The sequence below is a fragment of the Halichoerus grypus genome, chromosome 2 (genome assembly GCF_964656455.1).
Source record: "Halichoerus grypus chromosome 2, mHalGry1.hap1.1, whole genome shotgun sequence".
NCBI lineage: Eukaryota > Metazoa > Chordata > Mammalia > Carnivora > Phocidae > Halichoerus > Halichoerus grypus.
In genome coordinates this window covers 49,112,354-49,133,659 of record NC_135713.1, presented here as the reverse complement: position 1 = coordinate 49,133,659, position 21,306 = coordinate 49,112,354, and the positions used below count along the sequence as shown (strand labels likewise).

The window sequence follows — 21,306 nt, the reverse complement described above, 5'->3', positions numbered from 1 at the left end:
GCTGGAGTATAGACAGCTTGAGCACTGGAACAGAGAGCCCCCAAACAGACCCATATATGTTGGACTTTGGTATATGACAAGGGTGGCATGTCCAGTGAGTGGGGACAGGTGGTACTCTTCCGTAATGTTGCTGGAAAAAATGGTTTCTATTTGGAAAAGGATAGAATGGGTTCCTATCTCACACCATAAACAAAGGATCAACTCTGGAATGTTAGAGACCTAAAATGTCAAAAACAAAAAATTAAAACTCACATAGGCTAATATATTTTGGACTTTCAAGTAAGGAAACAGTTTCTTAAACTGACAGAACTGCTGTGGGAGAGTGAGACTAAGAATTAGGAATGACTGTGATTATGAAAGGAAAGAGTGATAAATCTAACAATTACAGTTAATAACTTTTTAGACCTAAAGTTAACTTTACAAACTGGGAGAAGATATTCATAGTATTTGCACTTGCCCAAGAATTGGTATCAATATACAAATAGCTCAAATGAGCAAGAGAATGGATAAAATACATTTTTATCTTTAGGCTTTTAGTGAAAGAGGAGACACATGAATATGAAGAGAGGTTCAGCATCTTTAGTGATGAGAGAAATGTAAATCAAGACCACACTGAAGTGCTGTTTTAAACCTGTGAGATTGGCAAGGAATGAAGGAAGGAAGAAGGGAGAGAGAAAGGGAAGTCAGCTAATTATCTAGAGTGGAAAAGGTCTAGATGACATGGTATCCCTGGTTTCTGGTGGGAGTGTAAAGTGGTGTAATCACTTTGGAAACAGTGTGGCCATTCTCTCCTCCTACATGTATACTCTAGACGTTCTTACACATGTTCAGTAAGGACATATAGAAGAACGTTCATAGCACAATTCACAGTAGCAGAAATCTGGGAACAACCCAAATGACAATCAAGCAGGAAAGTGGGTGAGTAAATGTGGTAATAGTCACTATGGAATATTAGAAATGCAGTGACACAGAAAACAATATGCATGATTCATAGCATTATAAAGTTAAAAAGTAAATCCCAAAAGATGACAGTATAGGATGTTATTTTTGTGTTAAAAGCAAAAATTTTAAATATACTCTTTAGGAATACATATAGATTAATAAACGAAACTATAAAAAGGAAAAGCAAGCAAGAGAGTAAAGAACACAGATTCAAGTTAATGCTTTCAATGGGTGCAGGGAGGCAGGACGTGGAATAGGCAGGCCTGCTGTATAGTTAAATGTGGGTTATTGTCCGGGCCCTCACTTTTGTATGGGGAGACAGGTTCATGAAGGCTTGTTACAATATTTAAGATAGCTAATTAGATTACTAGCTCAGTAAAAAGAGGGACACCCACAGACCAATGGTGACAGTGCATCCTGAATTAAGGATTATGACTAATTCAGAGTACTGGGGATTGAGAAGGGAAACGAAAAATATCTTAATTCTCAAATTAGAGAAATAATTAAGAGATAATATCAATAATTCATATAACACTGCTTCTCTCTGTCATTTAAGAAATAATTACTAGGGGTAGAAAAGCCTCACATGTCTTTGGAGTTGCTTGGACTAGAGGTAATTTCCAGTGTTTAACTTAAAAAGGTGTCTCAGTTTTAGCCATAGAGATAATTGTTGCCCTTATCTGTAAATTTTATTCCAGTTTTTAACAAGGAATTTTAGGATAATGGTCCACTTACTCAAATTACATAGTAGATTTTGAAATGACAAACTTCTAAAAAAAATGGGTCGGGGTGAATGTAAAAATTTTTTATTTTATTTTATAGTGCTTAACCTATTAATAGGATAAGATTTCAATGTTGTTTTCTGCTATTCATTTTATATTTAATTTTAAATTAGATTTTTATTGAATTTTAACTATTTAAATAAGGATATATATTTGTGTGTATAATATACACACCTATGTTTGTGTATATATATTTGTGTGTTGGTGTGTATACACACGCCAAAATTAGAAGTAAATTATAACTCTTGGCATAATGGTGTTTATGCTTCTCTCTGTATGTATATAAAAATAATATACTTACGTCTATATGTAAACATATACCTATTTTATATAAATGGATCATAGCTTGATTTTGAAAAATATATTTAGAGCTTTAAGGCAAATTACCCTATTAAAATGATTTATAATTTAATATCTAATAAAGTATAACTACTGTTACAGTAATTCCTTCCTGCCTGCCTTTCTTTGAAAAAGTAAAACTTTTTATGTTTTGGATCTCAAAGCAGAACTACTGACAAGTTTATGTTTCTCCCATAACTTTGGAAGGTAGAAAATGTTTGCAAGAAAAGTTGTAAAACAGTTCCCAAGTACCTAGCTTTAATTTTTACCGTAATAATAATTCTTCTCTGAATTACTAATTATAGAAAGTCCCATACAGTCTAGCATTTAACTTTGTGTGTGGTTATTTTTCCTTATGCCGCCTTTTTTTTTGTTTCCTTGAGACTGCATGGATTTGAGATCACAGATAATGATTTTTAATTAAAAATTAATTTTTTTTGCAGCCATGAGCTCTAAATGATTTTGATTGAAATCTACATTTCCTCAATGATTAAATGAATAAATGTTCATCTTTTATAGGAAATCAATAATTTTAAGTTTTGATATTCAGTTAATAGATTGTAATTGAGTTTTGTGTTTTAAAAGAGAGGAAATCTGTTTTGGGTTCACACTGATTTCTTTCTAGATTAGTGATCACTGTGTTAAAAAAGTACTCCACCTTTGGCTTTTATTTACCCAGGAAATGGAAATATCTAATATCTTTTTTTTTTTTAATCCTTTGTGGCAGCCCCTCTATCTTTATTTGCTTGTAAATCAGGTATATAAAGTAACTATAAGTAAAATTACAGGGGGTAGAAATGACCTTTTTTCTGTTGTAAGGAAAGATTTTTCAAAGTTCTGCTTAAGGTACTTGTTGGGGAAGGTTTTTGTTTATGTATCTTTTAGAACTTAGTATACAATCTATCTAAAATTGGGGTGTATTTAAGGAATGATTTATTAGAATATTTTGATATATGAAGAGGTACACAAAAGAAGAAATTATGTCCCTTCTCCTTTTTGCCATAACTATGGGGCTCCTTCTGTGTATGTATTCCACCATTGACAAGTAGGGTTCAAGTGGAATCCGAAACTGAAATCTAAGTCTAAGAAAGTCTCTTGATTTACTGGGTGTCTTAAAAGTATAAAGTTTTATTATATGTAAAAAGTATATATATAATATATATACACACTAAGCTATGTATAAAGTATATGTATACATTGAGCTATATATATGAAGTTATATATATATACTTACATATATATAGTACTCCCTCTTGAGATAACCATGATAACTTCTGTCTTGCTTATATCATAGGGCTTTGCATTTGGGTGGATAGATAGGTTTGAAAAAAAAAAGGTAGTAATAAATGGAAAATAATTTGAAAAATATCAAGAAGAAATAAATATTCAAGTTTTATTTGGCACTTCAAACAAGCTTTGAGCTTAAAAGCTGAGCTATGTGAAGGAGTTGCTGTTCTTTTTTTCAAGGAGTTTAAATTTGGGTGATAAGACATTTTTATGTCTGTGTACATATATATTATTTAAATAATAACTATAAAATAGAAATAAAAATGTTTAGGCATACAACATATAAATATCTGTAGCATTGAAACAAGACTATAGTTTTAGTGTATGATTGGCTGGTACCAGTGTTAGGAATTCTGAGAGGGTCAGTGATTCCTGGAGAAAGGATTCACATTACCTGATTAGTTTGAGCTAGCCTAAAGGGTTTAGAACAAGAGAGAGTGGGACAGAGGCATTTCTAGTGGGGTGTAAGAGTGCTTGTGTTTTTCTGGGAGTATAGTTAATTAACCATCTTTGCTTATAAGTGAGGAACAGGTGTTGACAAGTTTGGACCGAAACAGTGGGAGTCGAGGAGCTCAGATGCCAGGCTAGGAAGTTAGAGAAGGCATTGACAGTATTATGCTAGTAGAGCTTTAGGAAGATTAATCAGGCAGGCAGTGTCTGGGATAGATTGGGACTAGGGGAGGAAGACCAGCTAGTAGGTCCTGCAACACAGTTGTTCATAGTTTTTCCGCCTCTAGCCCTGACAGATGTGAGGATTAATATAGCTGTTGGAGAACCATTCCTCTTAGTAATACTGCGCTCACAGTAGCAGAGATTTTCATCACAGTGTAACAGGTGGGGAGATGTCTCATGACTTAAGATCACACATTATTGTTAAGGCTTAGTGCTCCAAAAGCCTGAGATCACTGAAATTGATAGAAATGGATGGAACTGAAAGCTAACTATTGAAAAAAATAAAGAAAAGAGAATTGATGGTGTTTGGCAATTTTGACTGAGTGGAGAGAAGAGAAAAGGTGACTCAGGTGGCTTTGAAATACCAGGCCTATGACCCCTGTCCTGAAATCTAGTACAGTGACTGGCAAGGAGAAGGATGCTTAGTAAAGTATTTGGGAAATGTCAGCATGGCCCAAGACCTATCAGTTGCTAACATGATTGTTGTGGTCCTGGGTGACAGGCGCTTTAAAGGAGTATTTTTCTTTTTCTAGGAGTTTATGGAAACACTTCCGTGCTGTGAGCCTTTGTTTATTTTTACTAGTGTTCCCTGCTTACATGGCTTACATGATTTGCCAGTTTTTCCACATGGATTTTTGGCTGCTTATCATTATTTCTAGCAGCATTCTCACTTCTCTTCAGGTAAGCCTAGGAATAATTAACTATATAATAACTGATTTTCTTATTTTTCCTTCCAGAAAAGGAATTAAACTTTTTTGAGATGAATGATTATAAGTGGCCTATTTAGGTGATAACTTCCTACCTTACTTATCAGAAAAACATTACACTGATATGAGCATAGAAGTTAGACGGTAGGTTATTAAAATACCACACCTATCTATGTCACTGTATTTTTTAATCAAGGTAATTAAACTTTGCAAATGTTTAAAATGGATACAGAGCTATCGTGTAAAGCTTAAATTGATAAGCAACTATAAAATATTAAAAGATTTTGTAGCTTGTTTGGAGCACATTTTTTAAGTAAATACCCACTTGAAAATATCCTTAGTTTTGTGATGTGTATGAATATATGACATATGTGTGTAATACACACATAGATATGCACAACAGACAGTATTGCCCTGGAAATAATAAGCTTATTATAACTTGAAAGTGGATCTTTGCTGCCTGATCAGTAAGAAGTAAAAGAAAATATAACACTGGCAACAAAGATTTATTCATTGTTCCTTGTAGAGGTAAAGGTTCTTTGAAAGTTGAGGAGCATGTACAACTACAGAATTAGGAAAATTTAAATAGAATTTTAATGGTTTTGGTGATCTGGGGAAGAAAAGGAAAGGATGAGTCAGAGAAAAGTGATGACTAATCAGAATTTTTTAAAGAAAGTCTCAAGATACGGCTTTTTGGTATCAAATGCCTGGATTACTGAGATCCACCCACATTTTAATTAAACCATGGTTTCCTCTGATTCTAAATATGGCATCCTAAGAGTATTAGGATTGTTGTTATTGCTTAAAGTCTATGAAAAGTCTTTTTTAGTGGTCATACTCTGTTTTAAAATACATGTATTTTTTCCCCCAGGTTTTGGGAACACTTTTTATTTATGTCTTATTTATGGTTGAGGAATTCAGAAAAGAGCCAGTGGAAAACATGGATGATGTCATCTACTATGTGAATGGCACTTACCGCCTTCTGGAGTTTCTTGTGGCCCTCTGTGTGGTGGCCTATGGTGTCTCAGAGACCATCTTTGGAGAATGGACCGTAATGGGCTCAATGATCATCTTTATCCATTCCTATTATAATGTGTGGCTTCGGGCACAGCTGGGGTGGAAGAGCTTTCTTCTCCGCAGGGATGCTGTGAATAAGATTAAATCATTACCCATTGCTACAAAAGAGCAGCTGGAGAAACACAATGATATTTGTGCCATCTGTTACCAGGTAACTTGCACAGTAAGAATCCATTTGGGTGGGTTGTTGGTGTATCCCCTGGGACTTTAACCACATTAACCAAATTTAAGTTAAATTTCTAGGCAGAATTATTTCCTTGGTTAAAAAAAAAAAATAGGCCTCAAATTATTAAAGACCTGATAGAGTATTTCCATTTTATTTCTGAACTAAGTTTTTAATTTAGTCCCTCAAGTTCTAATTTATTGTTATTTTCAACATTGCTCACCCATAAATAAAGGAAAAACAGGTCAGGTGTATTTTATATTTACTCCCAAATATGTATACATACACACACACACACACACACACACACACACACACACACACACAATCAAATATATACTATCAATTCAGGAGTCAGCAACTTCTGAAAAGTGGTGTGCCAAGATTCTGATGGTTTTCCTTCTGGTATTTCCAGGATGGGGAAGAAGTATTCATTTACTTAACGAAGGTAGAGAGAGTATGTGTTTACCTGTGGGTTGATGGATATCTGAGATGGATACAAGCCTGTGTGTCTGGAATTGGGGGCCGGAGGATATGGTAGAGGCAGCCGGTCCGTGTGCCATTGTAGTTGGCCTTCCTGGCATCTTTGGCATGTGTGTTATGAATAGCTGACGACTGCCTTCTATTAAAATTGAAAGATAGTATTTAAATGAGTTTGGAACTATCACAGCAAAAAATAGGCCTACAGTTTAGTCACCAGTAACCTGTGCAGGGGGGTGGTTGGGTAGCAGCTTTTATAGCTAAACTGTACTGTTGGAAGTATGGATAGAAATTAAGGGCAACAACAGAAATTCTTCCTTTAAAATCGCTCTTAAAGAGTGTAAGCTGGTGTAATAAAACTATAGATAGCGTCAGTGAGTATGAGGGAATGTTCTTTGTCCAAGGCTGCTTTACAGTTTAGATGGGAGTGTGTATGTATTTGTGTGTGTTTAAGACTATCTAGTATAAGAATTTTGTCTAAGAATAAAATGCAACTGCCACTTTTTTATTGTTATTAGAACATACCTTTGGGTCCTTGCAGAATAATGTTTTCCAGGTTGTTTTTGCATTTGGGGGACTAAGGAATATTGTAGGTTCCCCCCAAGTGAAGTGGCCATTGTCTTAGTTCTGCTTCTTGGTGCTTGGTAGCATCATCGTATGCAGGACAGAGCACATCGAAGACAGGGCACATCAGCTTCAGCAGCCGATGTCTATAAATATTCCATCTCTGGGATTTAAATAAGAGTCTCCTTTTTGTATTTCCTTTTGTCACATCACTTTTTTTGAGGTGCTAGAACTACCTGCTGATATCACACAGAAAATGAAAGTCAAATTGCTTAACTTCCCAGCTGGCTGCTTTTCCTTGAATGGCTTTCTGCTTAAAAGTTGACGCCCAGGCGTTACCAGTTCTTGGCAAGGAATTTCTGTGACAACTACAACTCCTTGTTTTGGGACTTAAAACAAAATTAATGGTTGAGTCCCCAAATATGTATTCTTAACAATTAAATCATGTCCTCAGCCTTCCCTCCCCGAGTATATCTTCTGCAAGGAACATTAATGCAAAGTATACCACTTCTTAATCCAGTGGTTATCAGACTTGAGTGTGCATAAAAGTTACATGGGTGGCTTGCTGTAACTGTAGATCTGCAAATGCCATCTTCAGATATCCCAGTTCAGTGGGTCTGGGGGCACCCAGGAATATGCGTAGTTAGCAAGCACTCCGGTGATTGTGATGCAAATTGAGAAGCGCTGGCTTATACAGACCCTGTCTTGAAGACTGCATTACATACATTGTCCCTAATGAAATTGCCACTTCCTTGCCAATACCCTGGTGTTATGTGGCTGATTTTGTCTCCTTGCCAGTAATTTCATCATGGAATAATCTATTCAGCTGTGTTGAAGCAGAACTGTGGGAAGTCCTGTCTTCATCAGATTTTCTGAGGTTCTAATTACACTCATGCCACGGGGGTGGGGGGGGGGCGGCGGAGGGACCCAGCAATCACACTGCAGTAGTTGTGTGATGCTCGTGTTCCATACGAAGACAGAAGCCAGTTAAGATGTTCGTTTCTTTCTCATTTTTGGTTTTTACTTCTTTTAACTGTTTAGCCAGTGGTTCTTGCATTGTTGGTATAAAGGAGTCTCTGAAGGCAGGAGGATTATCACTATAATCTAAAATGAGTTTTATTCTAAAATCTGTGTTACAGATTTTCTGTGGGGACCTTGTGGGAAAGAAATGTTGGAACTAGAACTTTTGGGATTAGCCACAAAGATTCTAGATAATAGGCATTTATTGAGGTATCTTTCCCCCCTTCTAGGACATGAAATCTGCTGTGATCACACCTTGCAGTCACTTCTTCCATGCAGGCTGTCTCAAGAAGTGGCTGTATGTCCAGGAGACCTGCCCTCTGTGCCACTGCCACCTCAAAAACTCCTCCCAGCTTCCGGGGTTGGGGGCTGAGCTGGTGCCGCACCCTCCTGCGGGAGCCGCGCAAAACATGCTCCCGGAAGGGACTGAGCCTCCAAATCAAGAGCATCCTCCAGGGACTGGGATGCGAGAAGGTTCTAGGGACAATAATGAGTGCATTGCCACTAGGTCAGATAGCCAGGAAGGGACTTGTGACCCTAAGGAATATCCTTTTAGTGAAAAAGATGAAGCGTGTCCTGTTGAGGTCAGCGTAGAAGAAAAGAAGCAGAAGTAATGCTTTGATACTCTGGAGAAGTTAACTCACTATGAAATTCGAGCTCAGATTTGAGGAATGAATGTATGAGATGATGAGGTAGGAAACTTGACATTCCAAGGATCTGATCCAGGAAGTACTCTCAGTGGAGGCTGTTTGCTTTCATCCCCCTGACATTGTGGGAGAAATTTTGCAATGTGTGCTAATCAAAATGTATTTATATATCCTATGCTGATATTTTGTAGAGGTTTGCCAAGAAAATTCAACTTCAACAACTTCAGAAACTGCCCCTGACTTATAAGGGATAAATAAAATCAGATTTGAGTGCTTGAAAGGGGCTAAAGAAAGGAGGATAAAGAGCATCAGGACAGCATGGGAAGAAGCGGGCAGAAGCAGAACTGACATTTCACTTTCTATGGGACAGGATCATTCTTACTACAAAGTATGAGTAGTGACCAGCCCTTTTCACCACCTCCCTTTCCCTCAGTTAATTGGAACTCAGTCAGGTGATAATTGAGTTTTGTACAACACTGAAATGAAATCAAAGACTTAAGAGCATTGATTGTATTCCAAGATTGAAGCACGCTCATACTTCGTATGTGCTTTAGGGGAGGGGGTGGGAGGGCACTTGGGCCTTGCGGGTGCATTCATGTAATCTGAGACTCTTGAACTTTATGACGGAGTCTTCAATATTTTGATGTATATGGAACTTTTGTTAATATATTGTATACTGTGTCGGCTGTGTGAAGTAAACTAAAACTCTCATGAACACTTTGGGGTCCACGTTAGTGTAGGAGACCAAAGTGGGAGGGGCTTTAGGGCACTGATAAAGGCCCTAAGTGTACTTTTCAATCTGTGTAATGTTGAATTCTTGCGACTGAATCAAAACAGTGTTAAATTATGGCAATATTTGCACTTTGGGAATGAGTACTTAACTGTATGATCACACTCTGCAAATGCCACTTTTAAAGCTGTTAATAGACTTTGCACCTTTTCTTTGACAAGGATGTGTCATATTTAAATTTTTACATTCATCATGGCTACAGGTAGAACTGGGGAGGGGGGAATGTAATTTTTTATGGGAATTTTGATATGAAAAGAAACTAGTCATTTATTTATACAATATAGGCTTGGCTCAAAAAGTGTTTTTCAGACTCGATATTCCTAATGTGGGATGTGACTTTATTTTATTTTTAGTAGCAAATTTGGATGTAGACTGACAGACATAGCTGAATGTCTTAATAAATTTAAATTTGAAGATAACTCTTTTGTTCCTGTGATGATTATTATTGTAAAGTATTTGAAATTCTGTTCTTAGGAGGTTTTGTTTTTATCCAACCAGGTTTCTTGTATCTTGATCCCTGTCAGAAATGCCTTGCAGATGGCAAAACTTTTTGATTGAGAATGACCAGCTCTTTGAAATCTACACCAGTGGAAGCAAACCTAACTTTGCATTAGAAGCATTTGGGGAGAGCTTTTTTTTAAAAAAAAAATACACATTTCGTGGATGGACCTAGAAGGTATTATGTTAAGTGAAATCAGACTGAGAAAGACAAATGCCATATGATTTCACTCATGTGGAATCTAAAAAACAAAACATGAATAAACGAACAAAAGCAGAAATCAGACCTATAAATTCAGAGAACTGATGGTTGCCAGACAGGGGGGAGATAGGGGGCCAAATGGGGGAAGGGGAGTGGGCAGTACAGACTTCCGGTTAGGGAATGAATAAATCACAGGGATAAGAGGTACAGCAGAGGGAATATAGTTGATGGTGTTGTAATAACGTGTGGTGAGCACAGCAGAACATACAGAGAGATGTCGAATGGCACTGGTGCACACCTGAAACTAATACAACATTGTGTGTCAACTATACTCCTAACATTTTTAAGAATTACACATATCTGAACCCGACTTCAGACCTACTGAATCAGGCTTTGGGGGTTTCTGAGAATGTGCTTTTCAAAGCTTCCTGGGTGATACCAGCAGTTTTATGTTTAGAAAAGAGGCTAGACTAGAATGCCTTTCTCCCTGGGTGTAGCTCAAGTGGCTCACCATCCTTGGCAGATGGCCCCCTCTAGTGGTAGGCTGGTAGTGACCGCTGATTTAAAACTGACTTATCCTTTGAGCAAAAGGTGCGTGTTCAAATATTAAACTCTTTGTTTAATATTGTGCTTTGTCAAACAAAGGAATAAAATTACAGGTAAAGTTGGAATCATTTATGGCATAGTAAACTTGGCCATTTTTTAGCATTGTTTACACTTCTGGCCAAAGGACTCTGTTCTTATAGACCATAGGAAAAGTACTCAACTGTTCTAATAAAATTAGAGACTTCTTTGGCATCAGTTTCATGTTTTAATACACTTTGTATCTCCTACTAGCACAGAGACCCCAGCTCTACTTACCAAGTCACATGAGCCTCTCAGGACAGCAGCCTGGTGGACAAATCTCATTCTATTCAGTGTATATATCCTATTTTGTTTCATTCAGGAGAGCTATCTTATGTTGTAGGAACAAAACCCCTCAAAATCTCAAGTGGCTTTAAAACAACAAAAGTTTCTGTCCCACGCACACTGCCTATGTGACTGTGGAGTTGGCCGGGTGCTCTGTTTGGTGCAGACAACTTGGATGGAGGCTGCTGGAACAGCCACTGTTGAACCTTCCTGATGGTCATGGCTGAGACAAAGGGCCTGGGAAGACGGTCCATTAGCAATTCAGTGGACGTCTGCCCCCTCCGGTCACCCCCCCACCGGCACAGGACGCTGCAGAAGTTCAGTCCCCCCTCTGGGGCCTGGACAGAGAGCACGTGAGCGGTGCGGAGGGCTACCACACCGCAGCGGAAGCAGCACCTAGTCTTAGTTACACAGTATTCAGACTTTGGGAGCACACCTGTTGGAAGTATACTGACTGGGAACCTCTGACTTAATTTGCTACTTGTTCCGATATGCTGGGATTGTACCATTGCGTGATGCCATCCGTATTTCAGATTTCTATTTCCCCATCATTTTTGTAATCGTTTCCAACTCACTGACTTTTGACTGAAAGAAGACAAAGTTTAACCATCTCTGAAGAGAAAACAGAGTTAGATTCGATTTCTCCTCCATTGCACTTGATCAAATTTAAGTGAGAAAATACGACATCCTTTTGGGGCCCTTTTTGTGTCCACTTGCTGATTTCCACTCTTTTTCAGACCATGGGTACATATACCCACTCGTAATCAGTTTTCTCTTAAACGCTTATTATCACTTTATGAACTTTGGCGTCAAAGTCAGTACTCAACCATCTAAACCCTCATACTAGTTGTTAACATGCATTTCCACTTTGTGGTGTTTTCATGTTATAAAACTTGTTCCAGTGATCTAAACCATGCTGTTGGCACAGTATGTCTCTAGAGGTCTGCTTTTCAAACACTGGCCCGAACACGAGGCTCTGCGATCCCCTCACTAGGGCTCCCATGTTCTCTGAGGTATGCCTGACATGTTTTCATGAGCACATGACATCAGGAACACTCTGCTTTCCCTAAAGGTTTTGACGTTATGTTAAATTGTGAATTGAATTGGTTAGTGGAGAAGGAAAAATTATGTAGTTTCCAAGTTTAAAAGGGAGGCCTTTTTTCCTACGGCTCCAGTAATGGGACAAGAGCCTTACAGAGATTTAAGGAATTAATAACTTGAATATGCTAAGTTTTGAAAAAAAAAACACCTTCAAGAAAATAAGTTTTACACTCTAGTTGTTTCTACTCTGGCTTTCACAAAAAAATAGAGTCCAATATTAGAATCCTGGCAAGTTGAAGGTAGGAATTATAAGGTTTCGATTGTTTTTTTAAATCCTATATGGTTTTTGAAAATACTTTTTCCTCATTTTTTAAACACTGCTTTTGATTTGGAAAGCAAAGTATTTTTTAAAAGATTTTACTTATTTGAGAGAGAGCGTGAGCAGGGGGAGAGGCAGAGGGAAAAGCAGGCTCCCTACTCAGGACACCAGGATCATGACCTGAGTCGAAGGCAGATGCTTAACCAACTGAGCCACCCAGGCGCCCCAAGGAAAGCAAAGTATTTAAAAAGAATAAAAATCACCCATAATTTCACTTTTGGAATTAGTCTTTTCAAGTTACGTTTATAGTCAGTGCTAACAGAACTCCCCTTGTTGACAAGTACACCCCCACTCACGCAGGAGTCATTTTTACTTCTATTTTTAAAGTCTGCTGCCTATCGTTCAGCTTCTGAAATTCAAACACATTCCAAACAATTCCGTAATTCATCCGTTAAGGTACACCTGTTTCTCCCAACTTTGAAAGTACAGAATGCTATGACTATTTTTAAAGTTGCGTTTAATAGATCGCACTTGCTTGGAAAATAATAAAAAATACTAGGAGCAGCTTGCAGAACTAATTATTCTTGTGGCCACTCAGAAAAAGACTTCCTTCTCCAGCAGATTTGACATTCGGTTGCAGTATGGTTCAGAGGGAAGTCGGGACATTTCTGGTAAAGACTGAGTAAACCCTGCTATTAACCATGCTTCTAGAGTCATCCATTTTCCTTGTTCTTACTAAAACTGATGTTGGTGTTCTCCTAATCTATTTTTTATGAATGTTGGCTGTTTGACCCTTAGTTTTTCTTTCTATTCTTAATAGATATAAGTAACTCCTTGCTTTTCTGTTGTTTTGTATGTTCTAAGGTAAAAGAGAATGGCTTCTGACTAGCTGGAAATAATTCCCACGAACCTAGAAGAACTTCTGTGTCAATTCTAGATGGAATACTCTATTACTTTCCAAATGAGAACTTGCCAAACTGAAGTCATCTCTCCGAGTGGCACCAAGCCTGCTAGTTTCCCCCGACAATCATTTACCGGTCCCCTTGGATTTAGGCAGATCGGCACAGAAGAGGTGAGAGGAGGCTTGACTAAAGGCTAGAGCTCTGGGCTATAATTTTTATTCCTGGTTGATCTGTGTGATCCTTGGCCAGGCTTTGTTTTTCTGGGCTTCAGCTTCATCTGACAAAATGATCTCTGAGGTATCGTTCTGCTCTTACGATTTTGCCCCATCTGTATTTCTAATCTTTACCATGGACTGAGTGATAAGCTTCATGTATTTTTTTTTTTAATGTGCTATGCCAAATATTAAACTTAGTTAGGGTTCGGATTACTACTGTGCTTCCAGTGCCTGGGACAGAGCAGGAGGTCTCTAAATATCTGAGTGAACAAATGAACTTTATATGTGGCTCCTGTATAAACCCCATAGTTTAAAAATGGCAGAGAATTCTGTTAGTTCTAGGGTCAGAGAACATAACATTACGTGCCAGCAAGTTGAGGTCATTTCTGTGAGTGGTTTTTGATTATCCAACTAAGTTCAGATCCAGAACTCAGAGCTTTCTAGAATAGAGATGACAAACCTGGGGCATTCAGGTGAAATCTGGGCTGATGAATTTTTTCTTGGTTTGGCCTCAAAGGTGCACTTTTAAATGACTTTCTAAAAAACATTTGAATTAGTTGCCAACTGTTTAAAAGTTGCAGGCCTATACGTACAAATCCAATTTCTGGCTTTTCTTGGAAAATTGGAAGAGCTGGTATTGGTCACTCGTTCCTGCCTGGCAACAGTTGGCAGGGGCTGAAGTGGGTCAAACGGGCTTTCTCCCTTACCCCAGATCCCCTCCCCACCACTACCTGCTCTTGGAAATTAGATTGTTATCGTCAAACTTCTGTCCAAATAGGAGATGACAACTCAGATTTATTGGCAAGCATGGCTTCTGCTTCTCATTTAATGACATTGTAGAGTGCACATACTCTGTGTGGATCAAAGCGGAAAAGAGAAGAGAACCAGGAGCACTGTGCATAAATTTGATGTTCACTTGTGCAAGTGTAGAATCTGTATTTTCATTTTTCTTTAATTATAGTAGTCATTAAAAAAAATCAGTAACCAAGTGTTTCATTTGAATGTATTTTCAGTTTGGGTCTACACTTGACGTTTGTGGTATCACCACATGATTGCATGGACCTGGGCCAGTGTTCCTCCCTCGTTGTTGGGCACTGGAAGCCGGTGGGAAGCTTGTGAAAACTACAGATGCTTGGGCCCAGCCCCATGGATTCTGACTGGGCACGTTTGGGATGGAGCCTGAGTACTTGTTCTTTTATAAATTTTGCAGATGATTCGGATCCGTCGAAATGTGGAGAGCCTTTGATCTAGGGCAAATATTCCTGCTATTTTGGTTGTGGTGGTGGTGGAGTTCTTGTTTTTGGAACTATTGCTTTTATGGAAGCAGTTTCTTAAAGTAGAAATAGACCTAGAGATGTGTGCCTGTGGGGAACATCTATGGCTGAGGACTCCAAGCAGCGCACAGGGCTTCTCTGCAGTGAAGCAGCAAAGCCTGGCGGGCACGTCGGTGCAGGTGCGCGAGGAGACCTGACCTCGTCTACCAACCATCGTGGTTGATTAGCCACCCAGAAATGTCTGGAACTATTTATATTTTCAGTTTTACATTGTCAGTTTTTTTCCCACAAACATACAGAATTTTGGAAGTAAACCAGCCTTCAAGAGATCCAGAACACTTGTCTTATTTTAACAAGAGAGCGCACTATTCAGCTTGTCCAAGGCCACACGCAGCTGATGGCTGAGCTGGGAATAGTTCTTAGATCTCTGAATTCCAGTCTAGGGCTCTTCCTATTTTTTCTGCTCACCTCAAAAACAAGAAAATTGAAATATCCCTGTGTATTCGGTTGTATTCAAGAGAGCTGCTTTGTTAAATGGAAAGGTATTATACGTGAGCTTTGGTGAAAAGACGGAATAGTGAAAGTTTCTGAGATAGCATAATATTTAAAACTATCAATCTGACATCAATTTTTAAATAAATTGTTTAAAAAGGGAAAACAAGTTAATAAAAGGCTGCAGAATGAATCTTGATCTATGGCAAGTCACGGCCCACCAGGACATGGAAGTTGGAAACTGTTGCCTATCAAATGTCCTTGCAGCCCTTACTAGGAAAATGCTCTCGGGGTAGTTAGAAGCCCCAAGTGGTGCAGACCATGCGATGGGAGAGAAGAGATAGACAGTGTGTGAGACTGGGGAGTCAAGTCATGGTTTAGAGAATTTTAAAATATAAAACTACTTCCTTCCCAACAGAAGTATTACATCACTGAGAGGCAACATGTGAGGGATAGATACAAACATTATAAATGCCCATTTTCTTTCTAGTTGTTTGATAAATCTTTTCCAAAACCCATAGTCTTCCCTAAATTACTCTGAAACTCTTCCTTCCCCCCTAGAAAAGATGAAGCATTGCTGAAAATTTAAGGGGCACTTACATTTTTGTTATTATGAGCTATATTGTACAACTCACAAAGAAGGGAACTTGGAAGATGGGAGCCTCGGTCTGTGTTTCCGTGTTGCTGATGGTGGAGGATTGATTTCCGAAGGGCCGTGTGTGCTTCCCCCAAACCCCACCCTGAACCTTTGTAGTCTCAATGCCCCCTCTTCTCAGTCTCGGGCAAGCGGATGTCTGATGCCTCTGCCAGTGTTCGGGCTCAGAGCTGGCAAACTGGCACCTAGGGGGATCGGTCTGCCTGGCAACCGTGCTTCTTTCGCTTAGACAATGTTTCTAAAAAATTTGAGCTAACATTTAAAAATTGTGAGATTTCACATAAAAAATCTGGGTTCTTGAGTTCTCTGGGAAAATCAGAAAATCTAAGTCCATTCCCATTGTGATATTCAATAGAAGCTTAGGAGCTCCTGCCCCTTAAACAGGCATCTACTCCCTGCCCCCTAACTACGCTCTAGTTAATGCATCTCAATAGAACATTCTGTGATGACTGTATGAAGTGTTCTGTATCTCCCCTGTCCAACAGGGTAGTAACCATGTATGTCTGAGCACTCGAACTGTAGCTAGTGGGACTGAAGAACTGAATTTGAAATTTTATTTAGTTTTTATTAATTTAAATTTAAATAGCCATGTGTGCTAGTGATGACCATATTGGAATGAGTCTAGCTGATTATTGCTGAGCAGAAGTGAATGTGGGGCCAGTGTGAGCAGATGTTCGTTTTTTTCCAGAGCATCCAGGAATCCAGATTTTTTAATGAAGTCTCTTCCATTTAAAATTTTGGCTCCATTTTAAAAATGTGAAAGCCAAACAAAACACATTGATGGCATGAATTACATCCAGAAAAAAGGGTAAATAGGCACCCATAGATGCCCTCTACCCATTGGATTAATGAGCAGCCAAGGGCAAAGAGAAAAACACCTTGCACATCTGTCAGTGGAAATCAAAAGACACAGTTAAAATGTTATTACTGCTCTGAAATAGAGCCTTACTTTCACAAATTAAAGTTGGTTGAAATTTTCACATGGCAGAGATTATATGCATCCTATCCTATAAAAGCATTTAACAAATGAAGTGTAGACTGAGACAAAGGACAAAGAGAAGGTCTTTGAATGAGAGGGAACAGCGAGGGCAAAGGCCCAGGGGCAGGAGAGGGCATAGTTGGATGGGAACCTAAAGAAGCTTCGTGTGTCTGCTCTGTCCAATATGGTAGCCACTAGCCACATGTGGCTACTTAAATTTAAGTGAAATTTCAAAAATTAAAAATGCAGTTTCTCAGTCACATTATCCACATCTCATGCACTCAATAGCCACGTATAGCCAGTGGCTACCATATTGGACCTTCAAGATATAGAACATGTCTATCATTGCACAAAGGTCTACAGACAGTGTAGAGCTTAGAGACTGGAGATGGGCTAGAGAGATACTCGGGGACAAGGCCATGAGGTCCCAAGGGGGTTAGTGCCCCACAGTAGGAAGTGTGGACTTGGAATGAAGATTTTCTTTTAGGAAGGTCCTGCTGCTGTCATGTAGAAAATGGATTGGAAGAATTCACAAAAGTGGCTGGTAGAGCCCCTGTGAAGAGGCTGTGGCAGTACAGGAAGAGATGAGGACGCCCCAGCAGTCAGACATTATCCACTCATCTACCACCACATCATGCTGGGCCTCGGACCTAGAGGGTGGTCATTACTTACAGTGCCAGGTTAGAATACCCACCGGAAATAGCTCTAATTCTGCAGGCGAGACGCTGGGGTTCATAGTGGTTAAATACATCAATCCCACAGACCACACAGCTAGTAAGTTCCACAACTGTTGATTCTAACCCATGGCTATTTATTTCCAAATCCTGAGATTATTTTCTGTTTTTCTCTCTATACAACGTTCTCAACAACTTCCCCCCCACATCCAGTGAGTCGCTTTCTCCATCTGCATCCTCACCCTTTTCTGTTCCTTTGAAAATGAGAGTGATATTTCAGAGCAATTTTTCTTTCATACCTTCTTCTATTCCAAATTAAGGGTAATTACAGCTGGTTGGTTCAATGCCAGAACCCAACCTGGTAAGAGTCTTTTGTACATGATGGTATTAAATGTGTGAGCTTTTATAAAAATATGTGAGCCTTTGAGGAACTCTTCAGACATCTGGGGAATTTAAATGAGTAATTTATAATAGATTTCCTTGACCAGCATGATAATTCCCTAGTGAAAAGAGTGGTGCTTTACCTCAAACTATATGAGGAGTTAGAAGAGACTTAGTAGCTGAGACTGAAATTCTCAAGCCTCTAGGTGCGGATTTACTGATTTGCTTTGCCCTTTTTTCATTTGTTTTCCAATAAATAAGACTTTTAAAATCTCATAAAACTTTATTTACCCTTTTTTCTGGATGTAATTTCAAACTTACTGGAAAGTTGCTGGGAGAGTACAAAGAACCTCGCTGTACCCTTCACCAGGATTCATCATTGTTACAATTTTGCCACATGGACTTACCATTTTCTCTCTCAACACACACACATTATTTTTTGAACCACTTAAGAATAAGCTGCAGACATAATCCTGCTTTATCCCTGAATATTTTAGTGCGCATTTTCTAAGACAAGAACATTTTCTTATATAATCAGAGTAAAATGGTCAAAAGAAGAAATTTAACACCAGCATGGTAGTATTATTTAGTCCACAGTATCCAGTTCACAGGATTATTCAAATTTCATCAATTATCCCATTAATGTCTTTTTTAAAAAGATTTATTTATTTATTTTAGAGAGAGAGTGAGTGAGCACGGGGAGAGGGAGAGAGAGAAACTTCAGTGGGCTCCGCGCTGGGTGCAGAGCCCAACAGGGGGGCCCTCTCATGACCCTGAGATCATGACCTGAGCTGAAACCAAGAGTCCAATGCTCAACCCACTGCACCACCCAGGGGTCCCCCATTAATGCCGTTTATAGCTGTTTACAGCTCTTTTCCCCACACCCTGTGCAGAATCTAATCCAGGATTATGCATTACACTGAACTGTCACATCTCTTATAATCGAACAATTCCTCATACTTTTTGAATTTCATGACATTTGTATTTTTGAATAGAATAAATAACAATAGTGATAGATAATGTGTAGTGTAAACCTGTACATAATCTATAATCTATTGATTATGTATAGATTACAGTCTATAACCTATACATGAATACATAATCTATCCTCTACATAATATTTTACATATAATATCTACTATATGATACATACATGAATATACTCATGAATTCTTACACACTATCATCTCTTGGGAAGAGGTCTTCAAATGAGAGGGAACAGCAAGAGCAAAGACCCAGAGGCAAGAGACATGGTTGGTTGGGAACCTAAAGAAATTTTATATATCTTTATATATCTTCTCTAATTATGGTAGCCATATTTGATATCTATACATATAATCTATTGTGTAGATTATAGATGATGTAAGAAATTTATTTACTAATTAATATCTACAAACAAATAGATAAGAGATAGGGAAAGCTCTTCTTTCAGTAAAATGATAACTAATAAAATGTAGAACAGCATGACAGAACTAGAGAAGTCCCATTTTGCAACCATTACAATAATGAAGAATTCAGGGGACAATTATCAATGGATACAAAAACTAGTGGAAGAAAGTTTGAAGAAGAAAAAGGTATTTATATAGCCTCAAAATATTGCGCCACAAATCACTTACTAATTAGAAAGGAAAGGACAGTAACCGGGAGACAACATCTTAGCCAAGCAGTCAAAATGAACATCATCAACGATGGGACAAATGATCAACACGTGCTTCTTGATATGATGCATAAGGAGGGCACTACTTCACTTACATTGTATTACTGTTAAAAATCAATCCATTCATGAGGACACCTACCCCAACAGGGATGTTCTATAAAATGTGTGTTTTTTTAAATTTTATTTTATTATGTTATATTAGTCACCATAAAATACATCATTAGTTTTTGATGTGGTGATCCACGAATCATTGTTTTCATATAACACCCAGTGCTCCATGCAGTACGTGCCCTCCTTAATACCCATCACTGGGCTAACCCATCCCCCAACCCCCCTTCCCTCTAAAACCCTCAGTTTGTTTCTCAGAGTCCATAGTCTCTCATGGTTCATCTCTCCCTCTGATCTCCCCCCCTTCATTTTCCCTTCCTTCTCCTAATGTCCTCCATGCTATTCCTTATGTTCCACAAATAAGTGAAACCATATGATAATGGACTTTCTCTGCTTGACTTATCTCACTTAGCATAATCTCCTCCAGTCCCATCCATGTTGATGTAAAAGTTGGGTATTCATCCTTTCTGATGGCTGAGTAAAGTCCATTGTATATATGGACCACATCTTCTTTATCCATTCATCTGTTGAAGGGCATCTTGGCTCTTTCCACAGTTTGGCTACTGCGGACATTGCTGCTATGAACATTGGGGTGCATGTGGCCCTTCTTTTCACTACATCTGTGTCTTTGGGGTAAATACCCAGGAGTGTAAATGCTGGGTCATAAGGTAGTTCTATTTTTAGTCTTTTGAGGCACCTCCACACTGTTTTCCAAAGTGGCTGCACTAACTTGCATTTCCACCAACAGTGTAAGAGGGTTCCCCTTTCTCCACAACCTCTCCAACATTTGTTGTTTCTTGCCCTGTCAATTTTTGCCATTCTAACTGGTGTAAGGTGGTATCTCAATGTGGTTTTGATTTGAATTTCCCTGATGTGTGCTTTTTAATGAGAAGCCTGCCCAAACCAAGGTTTGCACAGGGAATTGAATTACCAAAGAGAAACCACTAGATGTCACTGTAGTTTTGCAAGTTGCACGAGTTTTCGCCAGTTCAGTATAAATTCCTTTGTGGCCTGCCTCCTTACTTTGACACTAGTGTGGACTGGACACATGTAGCCAATTCCAACACAGATAGCTTTTGAGAAGGCTACAAGTTAAATAATGGCAAAACAGTGGAGGAGGAGACAACAGGCTTAGATGAACGCTTGCCTCTGCCATTAGAAAATCTGATGGCAGCTCCTGGCAAGCCCTGCCCTGTCTCTTTGAGTCTTGGTTTCCTCCTGTAAAATGAGGGGATTTGGATTGCTGGCTCCTCGTCACCTCTAGCTCTAACAGCTTATAATTTTAAGCTGATGTTTTCCCAACCAAAATCATTTCAGGGCCCCTTGTAAGATTTTTGCTCAACCATGTTGGTCCCACTACTGGTTTCTCTGTTTTTTGTTTTTGTTTTTATTTTCCACCCAGTACTCGAATTTATCTAATGCTTGTCTCTAAGTTGACTTGGCTTTTAAAAATGTAAATAAAGGAAATAATTTATAGGCCGATTACAAATGGAAACCAGTTCACTTGCCATAAATAGAGGGTAACCACAA

General features: G+C 38.7%; 1 protein-coding gene across 2 annotated transcripts in view; it reads left to right on the top strand.

The window, feature by feature from the left end:
* The window catches only part of RNF145 (ring finger protein 145), a 54,547-nt gene extending 44,658 nt beyond the window's left edge, over positions 1–9,889 (top strand). For both annotated transcript variants that reach the window (XM_036103647.2, XM_036103646.2), the window contains 3 exons: positions 4,556–4,703; positions 5,601–5,957; positions 8,264–9,889. In XM_036103647.2, the coding sequence (XP_035959540.1) occupies positions 4,556–4,703; positions 5,601–5,957; positions 8,264–8,647 (889 nt within the window). In that variant the 3' untranslated portion in view covers positions 8,648–9,889. The remainder of the gene's footprint in view (positions 1–4,555; positions 4,704–5,600; positions 5,958–8,263) is intronic.
* The last annotated feature ends 11,417 nt before the right edge of the window (positions 9,890–21,306 follow it).